The sequence below is a fragment of the Morone saxatilis genome, unplaced genomic scaffold (assembly GCF_004916995.1).
Source record: "Morone saxatilis isolate NCDOM2014 unplaced genomic scaffold, NCSU_SB_2.0 Contig19, whole genome shotgun sequence".
NCBI lineage: Eukaryota > Metazoa > Chordata > Actinopteri > Moronidae > Morone > Morone saxatilis.
The window spans coordinates 7,103,990-7,129,852 of NW_023339751.1; the positions used below are offsets into that span (position 1 = coordinate 7,103,990).

The 25,863-nt window shown below is 39.9% G+C and overlaps 4 protein-coding genes across 5 annotated transcripts in view; 1 reads left to right on the forward strand and 3 right to left on the reverse strand.

Moving 5' to 3' along the window:
* The window catches only part of oit3 (oncoprotein induced transcript 3), a 7,848-nt gene extending 5,105 nt beyond the window's left edge, over positions 1–2,743 (forward strand). Inside the window, exons 7-10 of the mRNA XM_035663795.1 lie at positions 190–350; positions 522–934; positions 2,175–2,274; positions 2,442–2,743. Of these exons, the coding sequence (XP_035519688.1) occupies positions 190–350; positions 522–934; positions 2,175–2,274; positions 2,442–2,600 (833 nt within the window). The 3' untranslated portion in view covers positions 2,601–2,743. The remainder of the gene's footprint in view (positions 1–189; positions 351–521; positions 935–2,174; positions 2,275–2,441) is intronic.
* A 1,055-nt stretch (positions 2,744–3,798) lies between these two features.
* pla2g12b (phospholipase A2, group XIIB) lies at positions 3,799–6,870 on the reverse strand. The gene is made up of 5 exons (XM_035663796.1): positions 6,862–6,870; positions 5,054–5,798; positions 4,423–4,499; positions 4,110–4,275; positions 3,799–3,970 (listed from the first exon to the last, which is right to left on the reverse strand). Exons 1-5 carry the CDS (start codon positions 6,868–6,870, stop codon positions 3,852–3,854), a joined length of 1,116 nt encoding a protein of 371 aa, XP_035519689.1. The 3' UTR covers positions 3,799–3,851.
* A 779-nt stretch (positions 6,871–7,649) lies between these two features.
* On the reverse strand, positions 7,650–11,606 carry LOC118329574 (uncharacterized protein C6orf118-like). Its single transcript, XM_035663797.1, has 8 exons — positions 11,545–11,606; positions 10,545–11,185; positions 10,182–10,304; positions 9,419–9,478; positions 8,570–8,691; positions 8,411–8,472; positions 7,939–8,123; positions 7,650–7,754 (listed from the first exon to the last, which is right to left on the reverse strand). Exons 2-8 carry the CDS (start codon positions 11,181–11,183, stop codon positions 7,650–7,652), a joined length of 1,296 nt encoding a protein of 431 aa, XP_035519690.1. The 5' UTR covers positions 11,184–11,185; positions 11,545–11,606.
* Positions 11,607–13,804: 2,198 nt separating this feature from the next.
* The window catches only part of pde10a (phosphodiesterase 10A), a 36,423-nt gene continuing 24,364 nt past the window's right edge, over positions 13,805–25,863 (reverse strand). For both annotated transcript variants that reach the window (XM_035664065.1, XM_035664066.1), the window contains exons 8-22: positions 24,833–24,883; positions 24,198–24,256; positions 23,852–23,903; positions 23,022–23,164; positions 22,456–22,548; positions 22,017–22,203; positions 20,874–21,016; positions 20,589–20,672; positions 20,309–20,459; positions 20,041–20,196; positions 19,142–19,314; positions 18,878–18,989; positions 18,583–18,663; positions 17,908–17,996; positions 13,805–16,391 (exon numbers count right to left, since the gene is read on the reverse strand). In XM_035664065.1, the coding sequence (XP_035519958.1) occupies positions 16,292–16,391; positions 17,908–17,996; positions 18,583–18,663; positions 18,878–18,989; positions 19,142–19,314; positions 20,041–20,196; positions 20,309–20,459; positions 20,589–20,672; positions 20,874–21,016; positions 22,017–22,203; positions 22,456–22,548; positions 23,022–23,164; positions 23,852–23,903; positions 24,198–24,256; positions 24,833–24,883 (1,674 nt within the window). In that variant the 3' untranslated portion in view covers positions 13,805–16,291. The remainder of the gene's footprint in view (positions 16,392–17,907; positions 17,997–18,582; positions 18,664–18,877; positions 18,990–19,141; positions 19,315–20,040; positions 20,197–20,308; positions 20,460–20,588; positions 20,673–20,873; positions 21,017–22,016; positions 22,204–22,455; positions 22,549–23,021; positions 23,165–23,851; positions 23,904–24,197; positions 24,257–24,832; positions 24,884–25,863) is intronic.

A 25,863-nucleotide genomic window follows, 5' to 3' on the forward strand; every position in this document is an offset into this window, starting at 1 on the left:
ATCTATTTTTCTTAATGTTTACATGTACTTAGCCAGCAAACAGATTGTGTGATATGTTTTCATCCAATCACATGACTGTGACATGATTTTATGCTGCTCTTTGTCATTGTATCAATGCACTGTTTCATGATTTGTGTAATTTCATGGGACCATAATATTATGTCATGTCTTTGCCTCTCTTCCCTGCAGTGCCAGTACAGTGTGATTCCAGCTCTATTGTTGTGTCAGTTCCTAAGGACCTTGTAGGAGGACTGGAGCTCTCACTGTCCAACTCGTCTTGTCGAGGTGTCTCCAACGGGACACACATCAACCTCAGCTTCAGCCTCAAGACCTGCGGTACAGTGGTGGAGGTCAGAGGCATTGGGTTGATTTTTATAGACTGAATGTACTCATGGTTTAGTCCCTACGGTCAGGGCTTGGAGAAATGTTTCATTATCATATAAAGAGCTGTGGCTTAAAATGGCTCGTGTGAGGTTGTCACCGACAGCTAAAGTACTATAAATTGAATGTTGACCCCCCAGGTGACAGATGACAAGATTGTGGGCACCAACCTGGTGACAGGCCTCCCGAGGAGCAGTCCAGACAGCAGCAGGGACTTGATAGTCCGCACCAGCAAGCTAGTGCTCCCAGTCACCTGCGAGTTCCCCAGGGAGTACCACGTGTCGGACGAATACCAGGCAAGTCTGCGCAGCTCAGCCCTCGAGCTGGCAGGCCACAGCGAGGGAGTCTTCCCCTTCTTCCTGGAGCTGTTCAAGGACGCAGAGTTCTCAGAGCCCTACCGCACCCCGCCCCAGCTCCGTCTGCACGACTCCCTCTTCTTTGGGGTAGAGCCGAAAGACAGAGTGGAGGGCCTCTCTGCACTGGTGGAGAGCTGCTTCGCCACACCAGGGCCTAAAGCTGACCAGGCCCTCAAGTATTACCTCATCAAAGATGGGTGAATAATGTGGGAGTTTTATCAGTGTTAATGCCACATCTTATGCTGCATGATAGCACACTTATTGTAAAGGCCTTAGTTAGATATCATACAATAGACTGATAACTTTTACTTGCCTGTGTCAGGTAAACTCAGAAAGTGATGTGTTTTCTAGTACCTAAAAAATAACAAGTTTGTTGATTACACCCACTGTGGCTGACCACAAAGAAGAAAGTGGTATTTATGGAAATTCTACATTATATGAACGATGTGATAGCAGTAATGAATGGTATGACAATGACCACTTAGCACTAAACCAAGATTCATCAAAACTCTCTTCTCACTTAACATACCTCCAGTGGTATCTAGTCATCTAAATGGATTTGGTTTTATTTAAGATATCTGTCTTCTGTTTACAATGGTGCTAACTGGAATTTTGTTGGTAGTGCTTAAAGCAGTGACAATTTCAAAATCAGCAGCAATGTGTTTTTCCAGAATCACTTACTCTGAGCTTTTCACACTGTCTTCAGTTTTCATAGACACTGTTTCTAATGTACAAAGTCGTTTCAATAAAAACCTTTGACAGTGAGGTTGTTGGATTACAGACACAGACATAATCTTTGAAAATCATTTCTAAAAAGATATGTGCCTGATACTGTATATGCATGTATAGATACTACTATAAGTAAGAAACAAAATTTGTTGGTCTTGCTTATACAAACACTGAAAACTGCAGATTACTATCTTTTTAATATCGTATCATTAATACCAGAATTGCATTTGGTCCTGCACCATGAAAAGTCCTTATAATAAATGTCAACAGGATCAAACCCAGCTGCTGAGTTTCCACAAGGCCTTAGCATCTGCTGCTTGACAGTTACAGGACAGGAAATCTCCTCTCCTTCAATGAAATGTCAAATGAAAAATGCCATCGGCCTCGCACTCTGCTTAATGTGGAAAGAAAACAAAAATGTTTTCAGTTCAAAAAATCGAAAATACAGATCATCTGGGGAAGACTCACTTTTGGCTAACCATTTCTCCTGTGAACCCAAAGTGAGGCTATACTCTACGGACACCAACAGAGCAGTTCTATAATATGTTCTCACAATTTCCTATTAAATATACAACACTGTTTCAGGGCCTTGGGGCAGCTAACCTTGATAAAGTGACTTGTTAGGAATATATACACATCACTGAACACTGTGTTAATATGTCAACTGCATGTCTGACTCTATCCCCCTTCGTTGGGTTCTTATTTCAGGTGTATCTCTGATGAAACTGTGACGCAGTACTCATCAAAGGATCAGCTCTCCAAGCACTACCAGGTCCCTGTCTTCAAGTTCATTGGCAAGGACAACCGAGTGAGTAAAAGAGGCATGCTGGGAGCCAGCTGGCAAGTGTGTGTGGCCTTATGTCTATGTAGCACTAAACTGTAAGGACTGCATTCATAGAATTAGCAGGGTCCTTACACTGTTATGCTGTTCCTCTCTACCGCTTCTCAAAACAAGCCTGTCTCCTTTGTTTACAGCAAGTGTTCCTCCACTGCCAGGTCTTGGTATGCGGGGCGGGAGACTCCCACTGTGCTCAGCGTTGTCGAGGACGCGTCCGCCGAGAGATTCGGACCCGTAAAGCTCAAGGGCAGCACACACTGAGTGGAGGCCCCATCTTCATCCTGCCTGAGCCATGATGCTAACATAAAGCCACTTACACAAACCCCATGACAGTCAGGATTTGAAGAGTGACATTTAGATTAATAAAGATGAACTGACAGATTTCAGTTTATTTGGTATTTAAAACACCAAGCAGATATACACAGAGCAGTCTGTTGTGCTGTACACATATACATGCAGATGTACAGTATATACACTCTTCTTTATTCCTATGTAAATTACAGTGTCAGTCACAGTGCTGTAGATCCCTTAAATTCTGGTTAATACATCCAAGTTTGTGTGCTACTTTGCCCGGCAGCGCAATTTACTGACATTAAAGTGAATGACATTTCTATTAGAAATCATTTGGATGGGCCACAGTTCATTTGTAACAAGTACAGCATGAAGAATGCTTTTCTAGGTCACACTTTGAGGCATTTCTCAGGCTTGATTAGAGCTTAAAGATTTAGTGGATTTACAAAAAGTTGTTGATATATTTCACACCAACACTGACTTGAAATATGCACGTGGACCATCCACAGATGTATTCTGACTCATTTGCTCAGAATAATCGATGGCTGAGGAGCACTTCACACATTCCAGTGCGGTGGAAAAGAGATATCAGTGTGCCGTGCCTGGAAAATATGCATATGCTTCGTCGCTCTGACAATTAATCTAGAATAATTGTGTCAGCTAAACTGCAATTAGTCATGCATTTGTTCATAAAAAATAACAAATAACTGGCAAATAACTTACATCAAATATTAACGTAGTAGCTGTAATAGGCATTACATTTACATGACACTGACTTAAGGTTTGAGCAGAGAAGATAATTACGATGGCTTCGTTGTGTTCTGCTATTTAATCAAGACTGCTTGTGTCTTTCTATCTAGAGGAAATTAATCCAACTACTATATCCTTCCCATTAGCCACTTTGTTTGGAGTGATGAAGTAATTTATGGTAATGGAGTCATAGAGGCCTAAAAATGGCCTAAAATGAAATGGAGTATGGAGTATAACATGCATAAGTAATTAATTATTCTGAAAGTCATATTCAGACACCTAATATTTGTTAGTCATGCCTGTGAATAAAACCTGAGAAACTGCTAATTTGCCCTCCCCATTTTTGTTTTTTTTTAACTCCCAGGCTCTGAATCTTCAGAGGGCTCTTGTAAAGTATCTCCTCTTTGACAAAAAAAAAAAGCCTACAGATATACAATATAAACTGTAGAAATACCTATGACTGTTATTTGTCTGTGAAAGCATGCAGGAGTCCACAGTGATCTGTGTCACAGTTCATCCCTCTCCTCTCCCTCACAGATGCACGCTGCCCTCTGGCTGTTCATGTAAGGTCTACAACCTAAAGTCCACACTGTGTTGAAGAGAGTGTCTGCCATCGATTCGCAGGCTGAGAAGAAAATACATAGAAATAGAGAGAGGAGAGAGGCAGTGAAATAAGTATGTGAGGTGTCATACTATACCATCTCATATATGTTCTCATAGTACACAGCCAGGAAAACAGGAATTTATATATGTAAATATCTCACCTTGTACCTTCGACCCAAAGCCCAGACTCTTATTAAGGTCTGTGCAGATGCCATGCAGACATGAACGAAAGTTGGAGTCACAGTCATACTTGCTTGTCCCACAAGTGTCGTAGCATATGTCAAGCTGGTTACAGCAATTTGTCATAGCAGGGACCCCCAAGTCAAGCTGTTAAAAGAAAAAAAAAGTTTGAAAAAGAAAAAAAGTTTACTCAAGCAGAACATAGCATTTACAGCAGGTATGGTTGAGGTTAGCACTGTAGGGGCTTAATGATATCGGTCTGGGCTGTGGGTGGCCACCTACAGCTGAATTCACCTGGAATCCCACCAGAGAGGATGTGCAGCCGTCGGGCTCAGAAGGCTGGTAGCCGGGGCGGGGTTGAGGAAGTTCTCCTGAAAAAAACCAAAAAAACCCCCAGAGAAGTTTGATTTAATTGCTGAACTAAAGTGAAGGCACGTGTACAAACTAACGTCATCATATGTTCCCAGTCAAGGATCCACATTATATCTCTCTGTTCTTGGGTGTGTGTCCTATCTTCACAGATAAGATGTAACTTCTGTTTCAGAACATCTGTATTGATTGTGTGACTGTAGGAACATTTACCCTTCCAGACTGATAACCATAATGTACTCATTATCAGCAGCCTGAGTGCCAAGTGCCCTATCAAGACGAACATAGCTAATTTAACTGACAGCCGAGGGATTGATTTGAGACTTAAAGTGTACTTAGACAAATACAAAACAAAACAAATACATACAGAAGGAATGTTGGATGTAGACAACATAATAATCATCTGAAAACCTCTTGTAGACCAGGTGCACTGACAAAAATTATGATAAAAACAATTTTTGACTATATAGCTATCTCTGAACACCATCAGGACACTAAAAGACTTCTCAGTTCTCAGTAACATAACAGTATGCTAATTCAAGAGACTCTCTCTTACCATATCTGCAGCGGTACTGACACACACCATCTTGTCCCCCCACAAGCTCTACCAGGGAGTCAAAGTAGCCATGCACAGTCTGGAAACTATTTCTAATTGAGTTGAGGCTCCAACTGCTCTCTTCTTGTGCCAAGGGTTTGCTCAAGGGCTGGTTTGTCTGGACTGGTCTGATGTCATTCACCTTCTCCTCCTCCTCAGAGGAAGGTTGCCCATGGGTGACAGCTTCATCAGTAAGAGCTTCCATAGCAGGGGCGTCTACAGCAGGCCCGTCACTGTCTGTTCCTGGCTCTTCGGCTGTTGCACCATCTGCTACAGGGACATCCACTTCAGGTGTGTCAGCTGGGTTATCTGCTGAAAGTGTTTTAGCTAGATTGTCACCAAAAAGGGAATTAGCTTCAGGTGAATCACCGGCTTGAGCATCTGCAGGAGCTACACCTTCTTCAGCAGCTTCTTCTACAGAGGCCGCTGCTACGGCACCATCTGTAACAGCGGGGGCCTCCTCCTCTTCCTTGGCTTGGTAGTGGCCTAAAGTGGCACACATGCCGGAGGACACGCAGAGGAAGAGCAGGACCACAGTCCGAAGCAGCATGGTGTTGAGTTGGTGGCAATCCAAGCAGAGGAAGTTCTCCACAAAGCGAGGTGTTGTTAACAGGGTGGGAAGAGCGTAGAGAGTGAGGGACAAAAACACACTCTGCTCGTACTGGCTCTTCCAGCCACAGAGCGGACTTTGACCTGTGACCAGGTTCTAGCAGACAGCAAGGCAGTCTCTCGTGTTGGGGGCAAAGGTCACCCCTATATCAATCCAAAGAAAGCTTCTATAATTGCTTTAATAATCTCATTCTCTCCGATCCTTGAACACATCAAATGAGTTAATTTCATCACAGTTTTATTCACAAAGCTATAATTGGATTTTCACATCCAGTCATATGGAACTTGAGCCTACGGGGGAAATTGCTCTTTATATTCACTTTAGCACATCTAACGCTAGCATTTCAAGCCTGCGACATTTATCAAGGCATCACACATTTCAAATGATCTTCACTGTTTTTGATAAAGGTCACAGACCGACACTTCAGCACTGTAAGTACAGAGACAAAGGGAACATGATCTGATTTAATTTGATATGTCTCTGCTGCCATCTTGTGTTTGAAGAGTAATATGCTCCCAATGCTATGGAAATTTTTTTTGTTGTTGTGTCCCTGTCCAACAACAGAGGTCTGTGCTACTGACATGAGCTGTGAATTATGTTATGTGGTTGCAGGTTTTGTCTCCCTATGCCTTATTCAGTGTGTATAAATGAATACTTATAAATGAGAGAAGGGCTTGTCTGTGGTATCATGTTCATGCACAGGTCTTTTTATCTCCTTTGAAATAAGACAACAACTGATTTTAAAGTTACAGTGTATGTTGTTCACACAGACATATACTAGTTGGACTGCTCGGGGTCAATAAAACAACATATGTGACGTGTCAGATTCACTGCTGTTCTTTAACTGCAGGAAGACTGGAAACTGTGAAACCTGACTTCTATCTTCTATTATGAAACACCAAATGTGCATGTGATCACTGCACACGAAGCACTTTCATTATTTAAAGCCTGAATGTTGATGGTTATGCAGCAAAAGTAAATGTGTGTTGCTAATAGCAGTAGAACAAACTATTTAAATATATTTACTAGTGTTTATGCTACTTCTTCTTCACTACCTCTCAGAGGCAAATATTGTATTTATTATTCCACTTTATTAATTTGACAGACATAGTACTGGTAGTATAAGACTATTTAATATGTAAATTAAGATTTTACTTACAAAACACATGATCGTATTTTAAAATATTATGCATTAATTATAAATTAAACTATCCAACAGTCTATAAAGCAGCTAATATTAGTTCCACCTCAACTGACTACATCAAAATATTTCTGAAATGTTGCATCAGTAACAATAATAGTAAAATACACTCTTAAAGGGGTCAGTCTGCATAATGAGTACTTTTTTTTATCTGAAATACATTTTACTTCTAAAATTTCTGTACCTAAATTTGAATGCACTTGTAATGGAGTATTTTCACATTGTGTTATTGCTTACTTTCTGATATACCGGAAGTTTTAAGTTGTGATCTAGATCTTGTGTTATTTCTGGTTAAGAGCCTAAACCGAAGAGCTACAACTAGGACAAGGTAATCATAATTAATGTTGGTTGTCAAAGATCTGACTCTATTAAATACTTAGTAATACCATCATTTTATTGCACGTTGCATTTTATTTAACTGTCTGACTTAATATCTCATGAGATGATCTTCTGGTTAACTCGATGAAGAAGCTATTCGCTCTCTGTTTGTAGATCACATTGTACTTCGTCCCACAACATCCTAGAGGTAAAAACACAGGAAAGCAGAAGTAAGTAAGAAACAAGTCACAAGTCAACAAGACGGTCAAGTGTCACATATACAGTATGTGCAATATAACATGTACCGTCTCAGGGTCTTTTTGGCTTTCTCTCTGGTCAGCACCATGTTAATGTTATTTTCTAGATCCTTTAAGGGAAAATTACAGAGTAACAACACAAGGCCCACTATCACATAACAGGAAATGCATTTAAAATCTGTAACATGATGATATGGTAGGAAAGAGGTCAAACTCCCATGCCTTGTTTGTGGTCTTCAGACGGTCATTTGTGGCTATCAGTCTCATTATCTCTGTCTGGAAGCAAACAGAAAAAGAAGCTAAATAAAAACTGCAGTCATGTGCATTTTCAGCAATCATCAAAGACACTTCCTGCTTCAGTTTTATTTCTGAAAGAGAGCAAAGGCAAAATTAATTGCTCAATGTGATGTAAAGGGGCAAACAATACGTGACAATAAGCATGCAGTTCATCTGGCAGCACCTTTATGTCTTTGATGTGCCTTTCTGTGCTTGTGGTTGTAGCAGTGGACACAAGCTTCTCCTTAATCTCTTCCTCCAGCTGTCGGATCTCCCTCCACATGTTCAACACCTGAAGCCTCTTGGACTGGAGACAGCCGGTGCAGCCGATGGCAGTCCCACTGTCCTGCAGCCCTGACAGAGATGTACCTGTCCAAACACAGAAGAGCCCAGAAGAGGTGCGCTGTAGTGACGAGTGATGTATCTGTACTTGTACACACACTCTCCTGCAGGCATTATAAAGTCACAGCTGACTCACTGAAACTACAAAACTCTCTTTATGCATGTTGTCATGACAAAGTGATTATTTGTTCAGTCTGTCCACACCAGAGATTTAAAAGTTAGCATGTGCTGTTGCCCCTGTAGGGTAACATACAGCAAATGCTTAGATGTGGTTCACCAATGATTAAATATACCAATGTAGTCTTGAGACTTACTCTTCATGTCACTGTCCTCTGGGCCTATGATAGCTGGAACATTCTGTAATTGATTTCGGACTCTGAGGTTAAAAAGAGAACAAACTTGCTTAAACTAATGACAATGTACAGTATCAAAATATATGTTCTTTTTTGTTGTTGGACGGATCCTTGCAGTACAGTTTATTCTCCTCCAGAGCTCTTCTGGCCTCCTGCTCCAACCTGCAGACCTCTTGTTCAGCATCCTCCAACTCCATTTCCCTTACTTTGCTGCTGCCAAGATCTCTGAGAGAAGTATTTGGCTGTAACATAACAACAAAAACGTGTTACTTGTTGATAATGCGCAACTCTCTAAGCTCCATAAACATATTCTGCTATGTCAGAAATACTGTACATAATAATAATACATTTTATTTGTATAGCACTTTTTAAGCATAGTTAGTGCTTCACAACAGCTAAATGAAAGCAGAATCCAATAAAAAGACAGTATTTAATTTAAAACGTAGCATAGATTAGACTTACACAGAAAGGAATGATTGAAGTAAATGCAAAAAGGTGCGTTTTTAGAAGTGATTTAAAAGAGACAAAGGTGGGGTTTGCCTGATCTCCTACATGAGGTTAGCCTCTTTCCATTGAAAAAGTATCTCATTGCCATAGTTCAGTTCCTAATGGACACGTAGCCTAAAACTACCATTAAAATGAATGACAGAACCTGTGACAAAAATTGCCTTTGGCCCTTTAAACTGTGACTGAGCTATAATTGCAGTTTTGTTACATTGCAATGACTTTGTATTAAAAAATCCACTGAAATATTAGTGCTAATATTGTCTCATTCTTACAATATGAAAAGCAATTTCCACAAACGTTAAAGAAGGTGCCTGAGATTCATAATCCATCCCAGTAAACATGAAGCCATTATGTTAGTTTTCTATTGATCAAGTGACACCCACACAGAAGGGTGTCAATGCTTTTGACAGGAAATAAGGCCAGAGAATCACATCCATGTCTCATCATGAATACATCATTTACCATTTCATGTAGGGATGACTGGGAAGCCATCATGTGGTTGACATACAAATCGTAATCGGTCTAGAAGGAAAAAAAAACATTATTTCACTCCATGCAATGACCAAATGTGTTGTTTTTCTTCTAATATATGAAATAAAACTTAACTGAAATTGTGCACATAATCATTTATTTGAATTTACTGCTCATGTGCTTGTCACATGGATTTATTTGAGCTTCAACTGTTTATCATGAACATAACTGCCAGATCTTGTAAATAAAATATCCATACAAATAATACAGATGTTCTCAGTTACAGTGATTTTTTAGCCACTGTTGAATTATATGCACACAGTGTGTTTGTGTCCTCATAAAGGGTAATAACAAGTACTCATTCCTGCTGCTTTATGCTGTCGAACAACAACAAGATCTCTGCTGCATGATGTCAACCCCACTGTCTACTCATTACAACACATGAATGTCAAGCAAAGACTGGTTTGATTTAATTTAAATTCTGTTCAGCACTGATAGAGCGATGCAAAGCAATTCTACTGACTGCTATTGTGTGCACAAAAAGGAACTTGCATGACCCTCAGACATTTCTTATGAATGAGCGCTAATCCAAGCGTTGCCCTATAATGACCTGCTCCCTGGCGCATCATGACCAGGTTCCAGTGGTTGCTCTACTTCCGCTCGCTCACACCAGGGACTCACTCTCTCTTGGCTCTAATACGTCTGACGGCACATGCTAAAAATGTGCTAGTGGGTACGGAGGAAATGGAAAAACCTTAATTTCCCTCAGGATGCGTCCAAATACTGGCGAGCCTTCACATACATCATCAAAGACGTCACTGAACACCACAAGGCGGTCTCTGGTGGGCCAGCTTTGCACTGACAACTTCTTCAGCTCCTGAGTACGACAGGAACACACACACACACACACACACATACGACGTCAGCAAGTTAAGATGTGCATGGAGAGTCTGTGCGTGTCTTTATTCATGCACCTTCTGCGAGAGTGTCGGGAGGGCGTTTCAGAAGAGCCTGCTCATGAAAAATTCACATATTAAAAAAGTCTGAAAGTTAAAAAAAAAAAAGTGCAATTACAAAACCAGTTTCATGATGTCATGGTTTGTGTGGCTATTCTCACCTTTTGTAATTTCCTCTCATGCATTTCAGCAACATTTATTCCACCCCAGACGTCCTGCTTGGCTATGACTTGCCTGCCAAACCGTTGTTTGGTCTTTATCTGGCCTTCATTATTCAGGCCTTCCTGGTCAGAGCGGCTCGGGCTAAATTGCTGTTTCCCCTTTGGATCAGATGAAGAGCTAGACTTTTTCTGGGAAAAGGCTTTCGCTTGGACAGGCAAAGAGTTTGAGGAACAATGAATTATCTTAGGTAGACATATATCTTCTCTCCTGTCTGCATGTGATGAGCGATCAGTAGCCTGATCTGGTCTTGACCTCAAGCCTTCAGACTCTAATAAAGCCGCGCCAGTGGAGAACTCAGAGGGAGACTCTTTCATTTCTTTCCTCTTTACATAGGTCAGTGCCTTTGTCTGTGTCTGCTGGAGTGTCAGAGGCTTTGGGGTTTCTTCTTGGCTATGAGACGCCCTCCAGAAAGGCTGCTTTTTCTCCCTGTGAGGCTGACTCTGGTTCAGGCTGCGGGGCCCCAGATGACCTGAGGAGTAGGTCAGGATGTCAGCCTTCTGACCAGCTTCAGCAGCCAGCAGCAGTCTGTGGATGTCGCTCCCAAAGCACCTGGGCTTCAGCTTACAGCCGCTGGACATGGCTATGAAGACACCACACAAACATAGTGTGTTAAAGGACACACATTTCCTGCAGGCTATAATAATGCAGAATATAAACAGCATTTATTTAGCCTATATAGCGTTTATGCAAAGCACTTCAATGCCTATGTGTACAATTTCTTTAACTAAGTTAAAGTAATTGTACACATAGGCAACTATTAATGCAGAGAGTGCACAAACTAATCAAATTACCGCCACAGCGAACTTAACTTAACTAACTCAGGTTCCAGACAACAATTCTTGCAATTTTTTGCATTCACATTACTTTAATATATTGCTAATAAGCATTTGAAGCTTGTGAACAAAGCAGACATACATAAAACCTAAATGATAAGCTCACCTGTCAGCCAACTTATTGCAGTTTTGTGCGGAATCAGGACGAAAAAAAAAAAAAAAACTTTCTTCGAGGCCTCACAACAGTCAGCTCTTTGCTCGGTTGCCAAGGAGACCGAAGCGCGTAATGTTGCGTTCAGTGTCTGAGGAATAATTGTACCCATGAGCTTTGACGTGCTACATCTCGTTTGTGCGTGGTTAGGCAAATGTTTTTTTTTTTTACAAATTGTGCGCGGTAGGTTTGTATGGAAACAAGTATTAAAATGTCACCACAAAACAGTTCAATTCAGCTAAAATTATTTACATGGAAATAATTTTTTGTCTTATATCACAAACAAAGTTATTAAGGTTTCATGTTTTCCTTAATCTCTTTTTGTTGTTGTTTGCTTTTTTGCAAACTGCCAAACGTAAAACAAAGAAATAAACAAAAGACAAATTGTAACTACTAACCATCAGGGCAGAGAAGATGGAGCTCGAGCTGCTGAAGTGAACATCAGTGTTGGAGTCATAGCAAAGCAGGTCTGGATTGGAAAAGGCTATTCAAGTATTTTGCTCCCCTATCGATATACCTTCAAGGTGAGGATTATGCATTTATGGATGTGTTCTGATAAAAAAAATGAGCTGATATTAGCAACTACTGAGAGAAAATAATGTCATTATTAGTGCCATTTTTATATATTTATTTTATTTCTCTGGGATTGAAGAAGAACCAGTCAGCAGAGTAAGTCAGCAGACTCATCATTGTTGATGCCAGAAATAATACTACATGACCTGGTTTAAAAGTGGTTTCTGCACTGTCTTTAAATAACAGATTTGTGCTCTGTAGATTATTTAGTGTGGAAAATAATGGACTCCAACAATTTCCTAAGATTTTCTTATTTTGTTTATACTCAATTGTTTCCTGTGGGCTGCCACAGATCCTTTTAATTACCAGACAAATTGTGTAAACTGGTTATTGTGGAAATCTGGTTACTGCAAAACTCCTGTAAATGCTTTAATCAAACTATTATCTTAATCTGGTTATTCACAATAATTGGGTTACTGCAAGTGCAAGTAAACACACAGCAGTGGGTGTAGCCCACAAAGCGAAGGAGAGAGAGAGAGCAAGAGAAGGAGAGGCCTTGGGGCTTAAACGGCCAGAATAGGAAAGCACCCAGATGGCAAAGCTGAGCATGAGGGAAGAGACAGTGTAACATGTTATGCTTCATTGAAATAAGTAGGGCCATACAATGGAGTTTGTATTCATTTGCATCCTTGTGTTCTCCATTAACGGTTGATGTTAAATCAAATAATGCAGTGGAGGATGGAAGAAGCTCCCAGAACTTTACTTTGTTGAAGTTTGAGGATGCAACTGCAGACGACAGTGGGTAGGAAATACAAAGGTTCATTTTCAGGGTCACTGATTATGATTGTAGAGCCAAAAGAGATTGATAAAAGCCATAGATAACTTAATGTTCTACTGGTAATTTAAGAATTTAAAAGTAATAAAAAGTAAATACAAGAACAGTCACCTTGGTAGCTTGAATGCTGTTAATAAAAACTTTATTGAAGAGCTGCTATTTTGGAATTGTCTGTAATTAATACCATCATATAAAATACATAATGAGGGTTAAAACATTTATTTTCATTGATGATACTGTATATTCAAAGGCTGTAATATTCCCCATATTAACTGCTAAACACTCTAAAGTTACGTTTCATGAATACTCCTTCCATCCTTCCCCTCAAACAACAGCCACCGTATAAAACTTTTAAACTAAGGCGCATAGTACTGCAGCCATTTCTGATAAAGTTTTCACAGTATTTCCGTTGATCATATCGTGGTACAAGATGACAGCAGGAACAGCTCAAAAGGAAAGAGAGGAATTACTGTAGTTCCTGCAGTAATTAATGGATCAGTAGTAAAATAAGTAACCAGTAGCCAATATATACTGTATATTAAGTACTAAAAAGTATGCATCTTAATATCTTAGATGGTTTTACATTATTGTAGTTTTAAAATGGGGTGTGAGATGTTACTCCATATGTACAGTAGATTACAGTCCTTTCAGTCAAAAAAAAGAAAGCAGAAAGAAATGACTGTGATCCTAATTTAAACAAATGCTCCTGATTGAGTGCAATAACACGCTGACCAATCAGGAGTGACACATTGTCACCCAACACTGTCACTGCAGCTCTGTCAAAAGAATAGTATGCATTAACAATGAAATAAAAATATCATTCAAACATGAAATAAAGATCTGGCACAGAGACATATTTTTCAGGTATTTAATAAAAGTCATTTGGGCTACTGCTCTTACATTTACAGTTGAGACATTCCGCAATTATTCTGGGTAACAGTAACATGTCTAGACCGTTTTGTTTATCTTAATGTTTACTTTGTACAAAACAAAAAGGCCAACATTATTTTTCTTTGTATAAAAAATATAAGTTAATTTAAATTTAACTCTAATTAAGAAAATAACAATAGTAATAATAGCAATAATAATAATCATCAATAATAATAATAATGATAAAGATTATAAGCTAAACATAGTGCAGACAATGGGATATAACTGGTGCTGAAAAGTAGAAGGGACAGTGCAGTGTTATGGACTTAACCATGTTCTCAGGTGGGGTTGGAGGGGGGAAAGAGACAGTTAAAAGCTTCTCTCTCTCTCACACAAACGCAGACACACATGCACACACACACACACAGTGTACACACCCAGTCAGAAAGTGCATGACTGCCATTCAGTTTAGCACCATCAGAGCATACATCTCAGTCTGTACAAACTAATTCCTAGATTGTACACAGTATACACCTATAACCGTATATGCAAATTTATATATAAATTCAGTTTAGGTGCATGCTAGTTGTTGCTCTTGGTTGAAGCTTACTGGAAGCAATTCTGAAAAGTAAGACAGAGCACATCATGGAAAACTGCCACCACCAAAGATCTGCAATCAACAAAACATTCATCAAAGTGTACATTCACACCATTGGGGGCCACAGTACCAGTCGTACAAACAAATTATTTGAGCGGTAATTTCAGTCTTGGAGGGACAATGTCCACTGGAATGACAGTTTCAGACAAAACTAATTGTCTTTTGGAAGATCTCGGAAACTCATTTGGAAGAGTCCAAATGTACCCCCTTTGCATGATGTTGGCGAGTCAGCGTAAAGGAGGAGGATTTATTTCCTTCGACAGGTCGTGGATGTGAGGGAAACGTCTGTTACACACCTGCAAAGAGTCAACCAACATTCTTGAGGTTGCAATCCCAGAGATAGACATGTGATGCACTTTATCTTAACACGTTTGACATTATGGGAAAATATGAAGCCGACCTCGTGCTTCTGTTTAGCTGCTGTGCCTGGCATCAACAGCAAAATGTGTTCAGTGTCATAAATGTTTCACACCACGGATTTTAACCTGCAAGGACACCTATCTATGTCAAGGAGAGAACTTATTCCACCCATCACCATATATTTAATTTAAACCTCAGTAATTCATCACGTCTCAACCATGTGGTATAAATTAGGGTGCTGTCTGGACATTACATACAATAGTTAGGAGGCAAAGTTTGTTGTGTCATTGCAAACACACAACTCTTTATACTCTGCTGGGACACTATCCTCATTTTAGTTGTGTTTTTTTCATGGTTGTACAAATGATTACTGATTAATGAGGAGGAACCAGATTGTAGTGTAAAATAATTTATGCTGTGATAGCGCCGTGAAAATTGTTATGAGAGTGGAAATTCAATTGTATGCAGTCTCGGCTTACTATAACTGATGCGAAACAGATGCTATCTGTGCATCTTTTCTTTTTTTTTCGTCTTGTGAACTCGGTCCTACAAATGTTACTATTACTGCTGGCCTGGGATCAGATCCTGTTAATCAAGAGGAAAGCTGATGTACTATGCAGCAGGTTCCTAAATGCCAGGGGGGGCCGGGGGCAGTGCTGTGGGGTCCACTTCAGGGAGAAACATTGTGACTCTCTTGTGACTGTGTTCACAAGTGTCGACATTATCTAACTCCTCTTGTCACAGTTCATCCATGTTTTGTACAATATGCTGCAGGGGATTTCTGCCATCTCCACCTAGAATAGGCTGTTATGTCTTTATTCAAGTACTGCAAAGGATTTTTGCTCAAAAAGTAATAAAAAAAACATTCTGAAATCCACCTTCTCAGTAAGGTGGCATTACACCATACATCTGCTCTACACATTCCTTCTGTCTCTGGGAATACCTTGCTGAAGTAGTGCGCGTACGATAAACCTACCACAGAAGGCAAACAGTACCATTTCAAAAAATAAAATAAAAGCCTGAACCAACAATAAGATTTCACATATTCTAGCCTGTGAAAGGTTCAGAATAAGGCCTCTGCAAATACAAGACCATGAAAGAATCAGCTCAAATAATAATAATAATAAAAAAAAAAAAAAACATAAAATAACATAAAACAGCTAAAATAAAACAACCAAAAACGGCACAAGTCCATTCTACCAAATAAATTCCCAAGCTGAGTGGATGTTGGGTGATGGGTTGAAGTCCCTCCCCATCGGCTGTCTGTCAGTCTCTGGGATCGGTGAAACCGTCAGTGTTGACACCTCCGTCACCCAATGAGGTAACTGTGTGTTTTCAAAGTCAAGTTGCCTGTAGCTGATCCGTCTCCTGCTAGCACAGGATGTGGGTCCCCCCCCTACAGAGTACCAGGTCCGTGGCAGGATTCAGGTTGTATTCCTTTGGTGGGCCAGCAACCCCTTTGGTAGTCAGTTGTCCACCTTGACAGGGCCTGAATCACTAGGCCTGCTGGGCACGATGTCCTCCGCCTCTCCCCGCGATATCTTTTCCCACTGGCTCAGGTTCTCCCTGAGAACACACAGCACCTCCATCAGATTCAGACCCTGCATGCTGTGGGTTTACAAACAGGGCTATGCTACTAACAAGATGTCTTAGTGCAAAGACGTGGCTTAGTATCTGAAGTAAGAGGATAATGTCAGCATGAATCAAAGACATTTTAAACTTAAATAATGTGTCTGACAGTTATTTCAAACAAGAACACTGAAATGAAATGCTGATCATTTTAGCCTAATAATGGCTTTTTGATTTGATTAAACTATTATTAGATGTATATTTGTTTCTTATCCACTGCTGTGTTCAGTTTTCTTGTTTGAATGAAAATTAAATGTACTACTGGAGCTATTGATGGAGCTAGTTATTTAGCCCACAACATTATAACACTTTGCTGCCACAAGGGTGTGCATCTGATATTAGAAATGTTATGGTTAAAATATAGTTAGAGACAGACAGAGACAGAAATATCAAGATACCAACATGATAATAATATCATTATGGTTCTGAAGAAATCCAAATTAAATGTGAACAAACTGCTGCATTAAACCAAATCAAACTGTATTAAACAACTTAATATAATTAATTTACACTGGCAATTAATTAAAGACCAAATCTGTAACCACATGTCACCACAGGCAGTGTAATTCATTAGTCATCTGTTGTAGCGGTCCCATCAGTTCTTGTTGTCATGAAGGTAACCTCTCCCCCTCTGTGCTATAATCGAGGCTGACATACGAGTGCAGAGAGTGCAGAGAGTGCTGCCCTTTGCTGCCATTCCATTCAATTAGCCAGCCTGATGCAGTTTACACGTCTGTGGCGGATCCCACAACAAGCAGCAGGGCTCGGGCTCCGCGGGGTCTAGGCCTGCTGCCCACCGAGAGCCGGTGCTGACGTATAGCCGGGGCTTAAATATTACACTGCTCACTTTGTTTGCATTCCCCGCAGATCAAGGTCACAGCGTTTTAAAAACCAGCGGAAGGGCAGGCGAATGTGCAATACGATCTTGGTCAACAAGCAGAAATTACGCATATAAATACATTCCTACACTCTTATCGAATGTAACATGCACGTATGCAGATAAACAATGTCACACCACACACACACACTGATGCACTGAGTTAGAAAACTTTTCCTGTTAGTACACTGAATTCTATATGAAATTGTGTCTATCTGAATAAGTTACAGTACTACACTACACAACTTAGTTTAATCTAATATCAGTACGGTTGCCTGTGTGTTTTGTCTGTGTTTTCAGTGGAACGTTTGGAATGTGCGCCTATACACACACAAACACAAACACACCCCTTATCACTTCTAATCATTATGCTTCTGGCCAACGGCTGCTGGTCAGATGAGGTCAGCACACATATCACTTGTTGCAAGCTGTTGTCAGTGCATTTATTGACCATATCAGATGTGAAATCAGCATGACAATATTGTGTGAAGGAGCTCTTTGATTGTTTTATGTTTTCGACCTACAAAAACAGTATAAATCAGGCCTTTTTTTTAAAGTTTAAAACTGTTCACTCACTTGCAGGCTTTTAGAAGAGGATTGGATGGAGGGAAAAGCTCCGCTAGTGTTGTGTAACATGGAATTGCAACAGCATTGTAGAATCCCACCTTTGGACACAATATGACAAGAATCAGATCAGAAATGCATCACACATACATCACATTTAAATTTTCTCTGTTGTCTGGGATGTGTTTATAATAGCTTATTTATGACCAAGGACTGTCACGAGAGGTGTGTGGTGAGGATTTGAAGTGCTTAGGCCAGGAGAAGGCAACCTATGAGGCCCTTTGGTCTCTCTATAGTGGTTTTGACAAAAAATTTAATGAATGAATAATGGTTATTTTTGTAACATTTTGATTTATCGTTGTTGTAGAGCTAAAGTTATTCTTACATTCTCCAATTGTAAGAATCTGTAGCCATTACACAGCAAAGTAAACATGTTTTAACATTTCATTAACTAAAATATGTATCATATGTTACATCCTCGCCTCTTCCTCTATATTTTGCCAAACCTAAATGGCAGTGGCTGCCAGTCTTGAGTCTCTCTAGCTAGGCTAGTTGGATTTCCAAAAAGAATAAAAGTCTAAATATTATACCATCAGAATTCAGACATTTCAAACGTTTTGAGTGTATGTGTGAGGTAGAGAGTTAGAAACACGGTTAGAAACACATGAGTAAAAGTGCTGGTCGTACTTGGCCTTGGGGAACCTCGTCCTTCTTGTCTCTGTCCATCATAGGGATCGGCTGCAACCCAATCTTCTTCATTTCATCTCCCTGTGGATGAACAAAATAAAAGAGAGAAGGATCCTTTTATTTTTGCATACTGTGGCAAACCTTTTCACCTCTAGACCACACTATTTTGCGCCTCACAAATTTTAAGACAGCTTGGTGTAGCAGCATTCACAAGTACTAACAGAGGTCTGACTGTTAGACTGGAAGCACGATCATGACACTAAAACTGTTCAACTCCAGCAGTATCCCACTGTACCTCAGCCCAGAACTCAGCATAGATGTCGTTGGCTGTGAGTCGTGTGATTTGCCATTTCTTGGTAACAGAACACAGGTCACATGCTGTCATCATCAGACCAATCACACGGTCCCTGGAGGGGAGCAAAGCCTCGTTATAGCCGCGTGGAAAAATTCAATGTGCTGTTTTATGCACGCCAGGTCCACATTTCTCTGTGTGATGCTATGAGATCCGGGTATGATCCCAACCTGACATGTGCACCGGTGTGAGTCGTCGTGACCTGACCTGTGTGAGTGGTTGTTGAAGTCCAGCGCTTGTGATGTCAGCAGCTCCGTCAGCTGCTGGTGGTTGTTAAAGTACAGGGCGAGGTCCGTGGCAATGATGGCCTTCCGGATGATCTCCAACACCTGCTCGTACTCGCTGGAATTCAGGTTGGAGAAAATATTGTGCCCTTCCAGCTATGAGAAACAAAGAGATCAATAAAAAAGCAAAAGCTCCACTTATGAGGCGTTCAGCTCAGCTAGACTACAACAGGTTGTAATCTCAAGTTCATCTCAGGGTTCACGCCCTGCCAGCAGATCCTAGACGTTACACAAGGGGGCACTCAGAACTAAATCATACCATCCTTTCTATGGATCTGTAATTGACAGCATGCGTGTGCATAGTTTAAAATAAATTATATATTAATTTGAGTATTTCTACTGTTACAGGATGCGTGCATGAAAAGAAAATTTACTTATAAATATGAATATTATCTGTTTCTCTTACATGAAAAAAACACAACTATAAGTAAAAACTGCAAATTAACTTAATTCAGGTTGATTTTTATCTAAGTGGTTTTAGTCTCTTAGGATCCTCTCTGTGGTAAAAAGAGGTGTTTAAAGTTATGTATTTTTGCAAATACTGAGGGCGGTTTACTATGTTTTTAAGTGGCCATCTGTCTTTATTTTGTTGAAGTTTGTCCACACATGGTGTCATTTTTGACATGCTCCCGCTACTGTACGTTAAATTATTTAGCATTGGTATTTCCATTCGTTTGCCCACAGTCTGCATGTTTTTAAGCAAATCAGAGATATGCTGATATGCTTAATCAATGAAAAGGTAAAAATATACTAGAATTAAAAAGTTGATAAATGAGGAAAGAAATTGAATTGTACATTAGGTGCTGCATAATGGAGCTCTACCTGCAGGATGGAGACGGTCTGAGAGAAGTGGTGTTGCTCCATGGTGGAGGTGGAGTACAGAGCAGCCAGCGGATGGTCAAACTTCTGCAGGTACGTGTTGCTGTAACCCCGATGGTCCAGATCATGGCACAGGCAGGCTATCAACAGACCCTTCTTCTGTAAACCAGAGTGGGAAGACAGGAAAAAAAATCACAAAGGACCCCAAAAGCTTTTTATGTTTTATTTTTTCTCTAGAATCAGTGAAACCCAGACCCAATAAGGAGCAAACCTCTAGCTCTGTGAACTTCTCAGGGGTTTTCTGCAGGATGGCGTACATACAGTGTGCCACCGTGACTGCGTGCTTCCAGTTGTGGTAGGGCACACGTCGGTAGTTCTTCCGTACAGACATGGTAAACCGACACAGCTTCTCCAGCTCAAAGCTACGCACGGAAAGACAGGATGTGTAACGATCAATCACCCCAAGCTTTGATAAAGAACTGACAATGACATTGAAGAATTTTACTTTATGACTTCATTTTATTCATTGTCATGGCAAAGTGACACTTTACCTGGTCTTTCCACAGGAGTTATGAACCATGTAGATAAAAACAGCAGGCCAGATCTCCTCAAAGGGATTTATGTCAAAGTGGAACCTGCAGGAGAAGGGGGTGGGTGGAGAGATGGGAGGAGAGTCTTAAATTAGCATGTACAGCACACAGAGGAACATATGAGGGGACTCGCACAGGTCTGGACTCTGTCATCGTCACTTTCACTGACACGTGACTGTAGACCAACGACACTCAGGGTCACAGCAGAGATAGCGACCGTAGCATTGCACCTGAAAGGGCACTCACGTTTCGATCTCTTTATAAATGGGTGCAGGGAGGTTGAGCTGGGTAAGGGTCTTCCATTCTTCTGATGTGCAGATGCTGTGATAAGACAGCTTTTCCATTGTCACTCTGTAGATGCATTCAGAGTGCCGGATCCTGTGGTACATCTGCAGAGACATACGGGGAAATCAGAGGACAGGTATTAGTCTTTAAAATGTCGACAGTCCAACGCTATAAATACCATCTTCGGTTGAATTCTTTAAGTATCGCTGCTGGAATTTCCAAGGGTCAGACAAAGTTAAGTTATCCGCAACAGTCCTGTATCATATTTTATCTGCGTGTCTCCAAAAAAGTGTCTCCACATCTGGTTTTTATCCATGTCCCCATCCCAGACAGGCAGGAATAAGACAGTCAGGTACATGCGCCAAGCCTCACACCTTCCACCATAAATCACCATAAATCAGGAGCTGGGCCTAAGTGAGTTTCCTAGAGACGCGAGGCATAAATTACAGCTAAACATAAATCCTGTCAGTGGACGGATGCAGACTGCTTGTCTTAAAATATTAACATGCCTCATCAATTTTAAAACCTACTTTGTGACGCTGCTCCTGCGTAAGTTTGTCGCACGAGATGATGGTGAGTCAGGCCCCACAGAGAGGAGAGGCTCTGACTGACAGACCACACAACGCAAGCTTCCAGAGTTAGCATGATTCATGAAACGCTTGTGTGTGTTCCATGTAAGGGATAATCATCATTGGCAAAAAAAAAAAAGGTTTTATAAAAAGGTTTTATTCATATTTTGGAGCAATGCACACTTAAATAGAAGCAGTTGGCACTATCTTTGTCAACCTTGGAGGAAAAATGAAATTACTACTCTGACAAATAGGGAAACCCGCAGCCTAGTAACAGCTGCAACAAGCCTTCCAGCTATAAGAATGAATATAGGACGCGGATGAGGCCACTACGTCAAAGGTGCAGTTATCTGAAAATAAGCCAATCAGGATCGAGTATTCATGGCCATGAAGTGTTATATAATCTTCACGTCATCTACCTACACTGCAAAAGATAAAGAGCAGGCTTGTGCAGACAGATACAAAGAGAATGGATTATGTTTTTTGCAGTCGGAGAAGTTGTTTAAATATTTTAAGACTAATTCAGTTTACTCACATTTGCACAGTGTAAGGCCAGAGCACAAAAGACAGCAAACATCTTAAAGTTGTTCTCATCTGTTTTAGTGAAGGCACTTCCGCTTAGCTTGTTCACCATCTGCACCACACCTATAACGGTCCCCCTGCTCACGATGGGCATGCACAGGATGTTCCGTGTGGTGTAGCCGGTTTTAAGGTCCACCTCTCTGTTAAGGAAGACATACAAAAATATGAAACATCAGTTTGACATTCAGCCCAGTGTTTATGTAAGTTTATAATGTGAACCACACATAACAAACACAGCGTGCTTAGAACTTACACTTTGTTGTACAAGGAAAGCTTTGAAAATGACTACAGTGTTTTAAAGTCAACTTGAAGAAAGTTAATTAGTTTGTTGATAATCATATATAAGGGAAAAGGTAAGTAAAAATGGCTTATTGCAGGATCTGTTTGTTTACCGGTTAAACCGTGGGTCTGCATAGGCATCTGGGATATTTAAGACTTCCCCTGTCCGAGCCACTTGGCCAGCTATTCCCTTGTCTATAGAAAACCTACAGGGAAAAAGAGAGGACAAGCGTTAGGTCTGTGCTGGGTAAATCAATAATATGAAAATACATGCAAATACCTGATTTCATAAAAGCAATTTACACCACAAATAGCCAATATTTACATGGAAAAATTATAGCAGGTGATTTGAATTTTCCCCCAGTTTTTCTAATAATTAAAATTTTATTGGAAGCATGTCACAAGATGACCATATTTACTGTATACTATGGTGAATAATGTCTTTTATGTGCAGAAAACACACGTTTGGATGTGTGCAGACAATAAACCCAACTGTTATACTCAAAAATAAACGAGTTATTTTTCTATTAAAATATGTATAAACTGAAAAAAATTAGACTTATATCAATATATATAATATAATATATAATAATATATGAAACAACAACACAGACCATATCAAAATAAAATGAGTTCTTTATTCAGGACACTGGAAGAGAAAAGTGTAAATCTTACACACCTAATTTCTTTGGTTTTCCTAAAGACAGGTTTGCCTTCTTTCTCTTCTCCAATGTCGAACAGGTCAGAGTATAGTTCTTTGTTGTTGTGATCTACCTGGAAGAGTGCACACCTGTCCGCATTCACCAGGTTTTTTGCATATATCTGCAAAAAAACAACAAGGACAGAACATTATCAGCAACATTGAGGGTGCGGAAGATCGTAGAAAACATTGAAAATTACGCCTAGCACCTGCAACTTAGTTAAGTCAGATACATCACTGATGTTTAAAAAGTTTATTTTGAATGGAACAGTTAAATGTAGATAATTAAAAACACACACAGTATAACTACAGGTCATTCCAGTTCATTTCAGTGTTTGAACCGGATGACTTGAATGACCTGAGATGACACCACAGTCACAAGGCAACCAAATACATACAAACAGAGAGGTGGGTTTTAGTAAAAGAAACATGAAAACCATGTTTAACACTCATCCAGATTACATTTGTTTTAGATTTGCAGAGTAGAACAAATATTGCAAGCTGACAAACTTGCCTATTTCTAAGTCTAAACATGTATTTAGTATGTCTAAGTATCTATTATAACAAATTACAACTATTATTATGATAAGCAGTATTACTATTATAATTACTATATATTATTAATGCCAACAAGCATGTTTTATCAGGAAACATTAGCAGTGCCCCTCTGGTATCAAGATGGCCTGTGTGCATCTGTATTACAGCAGCATTATTACTCTTTTTAACACACATAACCTAACACACACTCCCAGGATGTGTAGCCTTGAAGACAATGTGAATGAACACATACTTGCAGAAATCACACTCACCATAATATGTTCAAGTAGAGAATCTATTGCCACAATGTTATCAAAGTATGTTCTGTGCGAAAAGAAGAAATGGCGCATTGAGATGTTTGACAAATGGGAAGCTCTGATGACGTTCACATTCAAGACATGAAAGCTACATTGCCCAAGTAAATTATTCTATTGTGTGAGCACAAAAGTTTTATTTAACCTTTGACCTGACATGAAAAAAGATGAGACACTATCTCACTTTAGAGCCCATATCGTACTTGTGTTATACTTAGACTAAAATAAGAACATGGTGTACATACACTTTTAATACGTTAATATTTAAATATTTTAGGCAAACTGTCCCAACAGCAGCTCTTACTTTGACACATCTAGTAGGAAGTCATTGAGCTCAGTCTGTTTGGCGAGGCCTCTGCACACCTAGAAATAAAGAAAAATAGGTCATGACCTGTCACTCAGACATATCACACGTTTCTCACAGGACACATACAGCACTCTGCGTTTACTGTAAACAAACCAACTTGCTGTCTACACACTTGGCTGTGGGCCACCTTCATGAGTTTCAGTAACAACAGAGTGTTTTGCAGCGAGCAGCTAACCCAGGAGTGCTGCAGTGCTGTACTGTTCGCTGAGGCTCACAGGTCCATTGTGACCGCCGCTGCAGTGGGACGCTCCTTCTCTGAGGTGTTATGCTATCTGTTCGAATAAAAACAGCACTGGGGCGTAATGACGTCCTTGGGGAGCTGTTTGTTGAATCTATGGCTTAGTTGATTGGACTGGGCCCAGTGACAACCCAGTTCCTGTACACAGTGGATTTCCCCATTAAAAACACCAATGCAGAACCAGAACAAACAAAGTCATCCAAGATCATAATAAGTGGGACAGGTAGGCTTCACCTTGTTCCCAGACAAGTCTTTAGTGAAGTGTTACAGTATATCAGCTGTGTGCAGTGTGCAATTTCATATTCAAGCCAATCCTCTGTGGACATTTGCTCACCTGTACTTGATGAATGGCAACTGAAGCCCATGCTAAATTAGCTGTTGCAACCTGGAAAAAGAAAGTGAAGCTTAGCTCCAAAGAAATGCAGCAAAAATGAAATAATCACATTCACACGTTTTCAATGTTTAATCAGTTCTTATCATATTTCCTCCTTTGGGTTTTTCAACATAATCTGTTCTGCACGTCTCATAATCACAGAAGAGCCAGTAAGCCTACATATTCAAAGTCAATCTGGGGACACAGACTCACACCTGTAACACTGCCAAGTCGGCACATTTAGTATTGTGGATTAAAAGTTGGGTAATGCAAAATTAAAGCTGTGCTAATAGATATTTTTTGTATGAATAAGTGTAATGTGAAAGGGGTCGCTTATAGTGACAAACACACAGAATTTAATGTGACTGCAATTCCCCTCAATGCTACAGAGCTTTTTAGCATCTTTCAGCTAATTGTTTTGGTTTTGCAGCCTTCAATTTTAATGTTTTGGATCACTCTCATTGACCTCTTTTCCTGCAGCAATAACAGCTTTAATGAACACACTTCACGCTACCTGCTCAGGATTTAGTATAGACCAAAGCAGTGCTAAAAGTAGACTGAAAATTGAACTATTGGACTAGTCAGTTGGTAACAAGACTTCAAATTCATGCTACTGTTGCTGTGGGTCTGGTGGATGTGTAAATAACTGTTTGCAAATACGTTCTTCTGCTTCCAAGTTTCCAAAACAATCAATTGACGCAGGTTTGAATAACATTAAAATAAACTGTCCCAAACAATTTTCAAGTTTGTTATACCTACTGTACACCTTTTAGAAATATTATATATTTTATACCAAAAATGTAAAAAATGTTTGATGTTTAAAAATAAATTCCTCATAATATAATTTTGAATATTCTGTGAAGAAATGGTTTGTTTATGGAAAGCTGACATGACTATACTTACTTAAGAAACCTGTATGTTTTGCACAGTCATTTACAGGACTTATTACATTAGCACTAAAAATACAGTATTATTAAGTGTTTTCTACAATG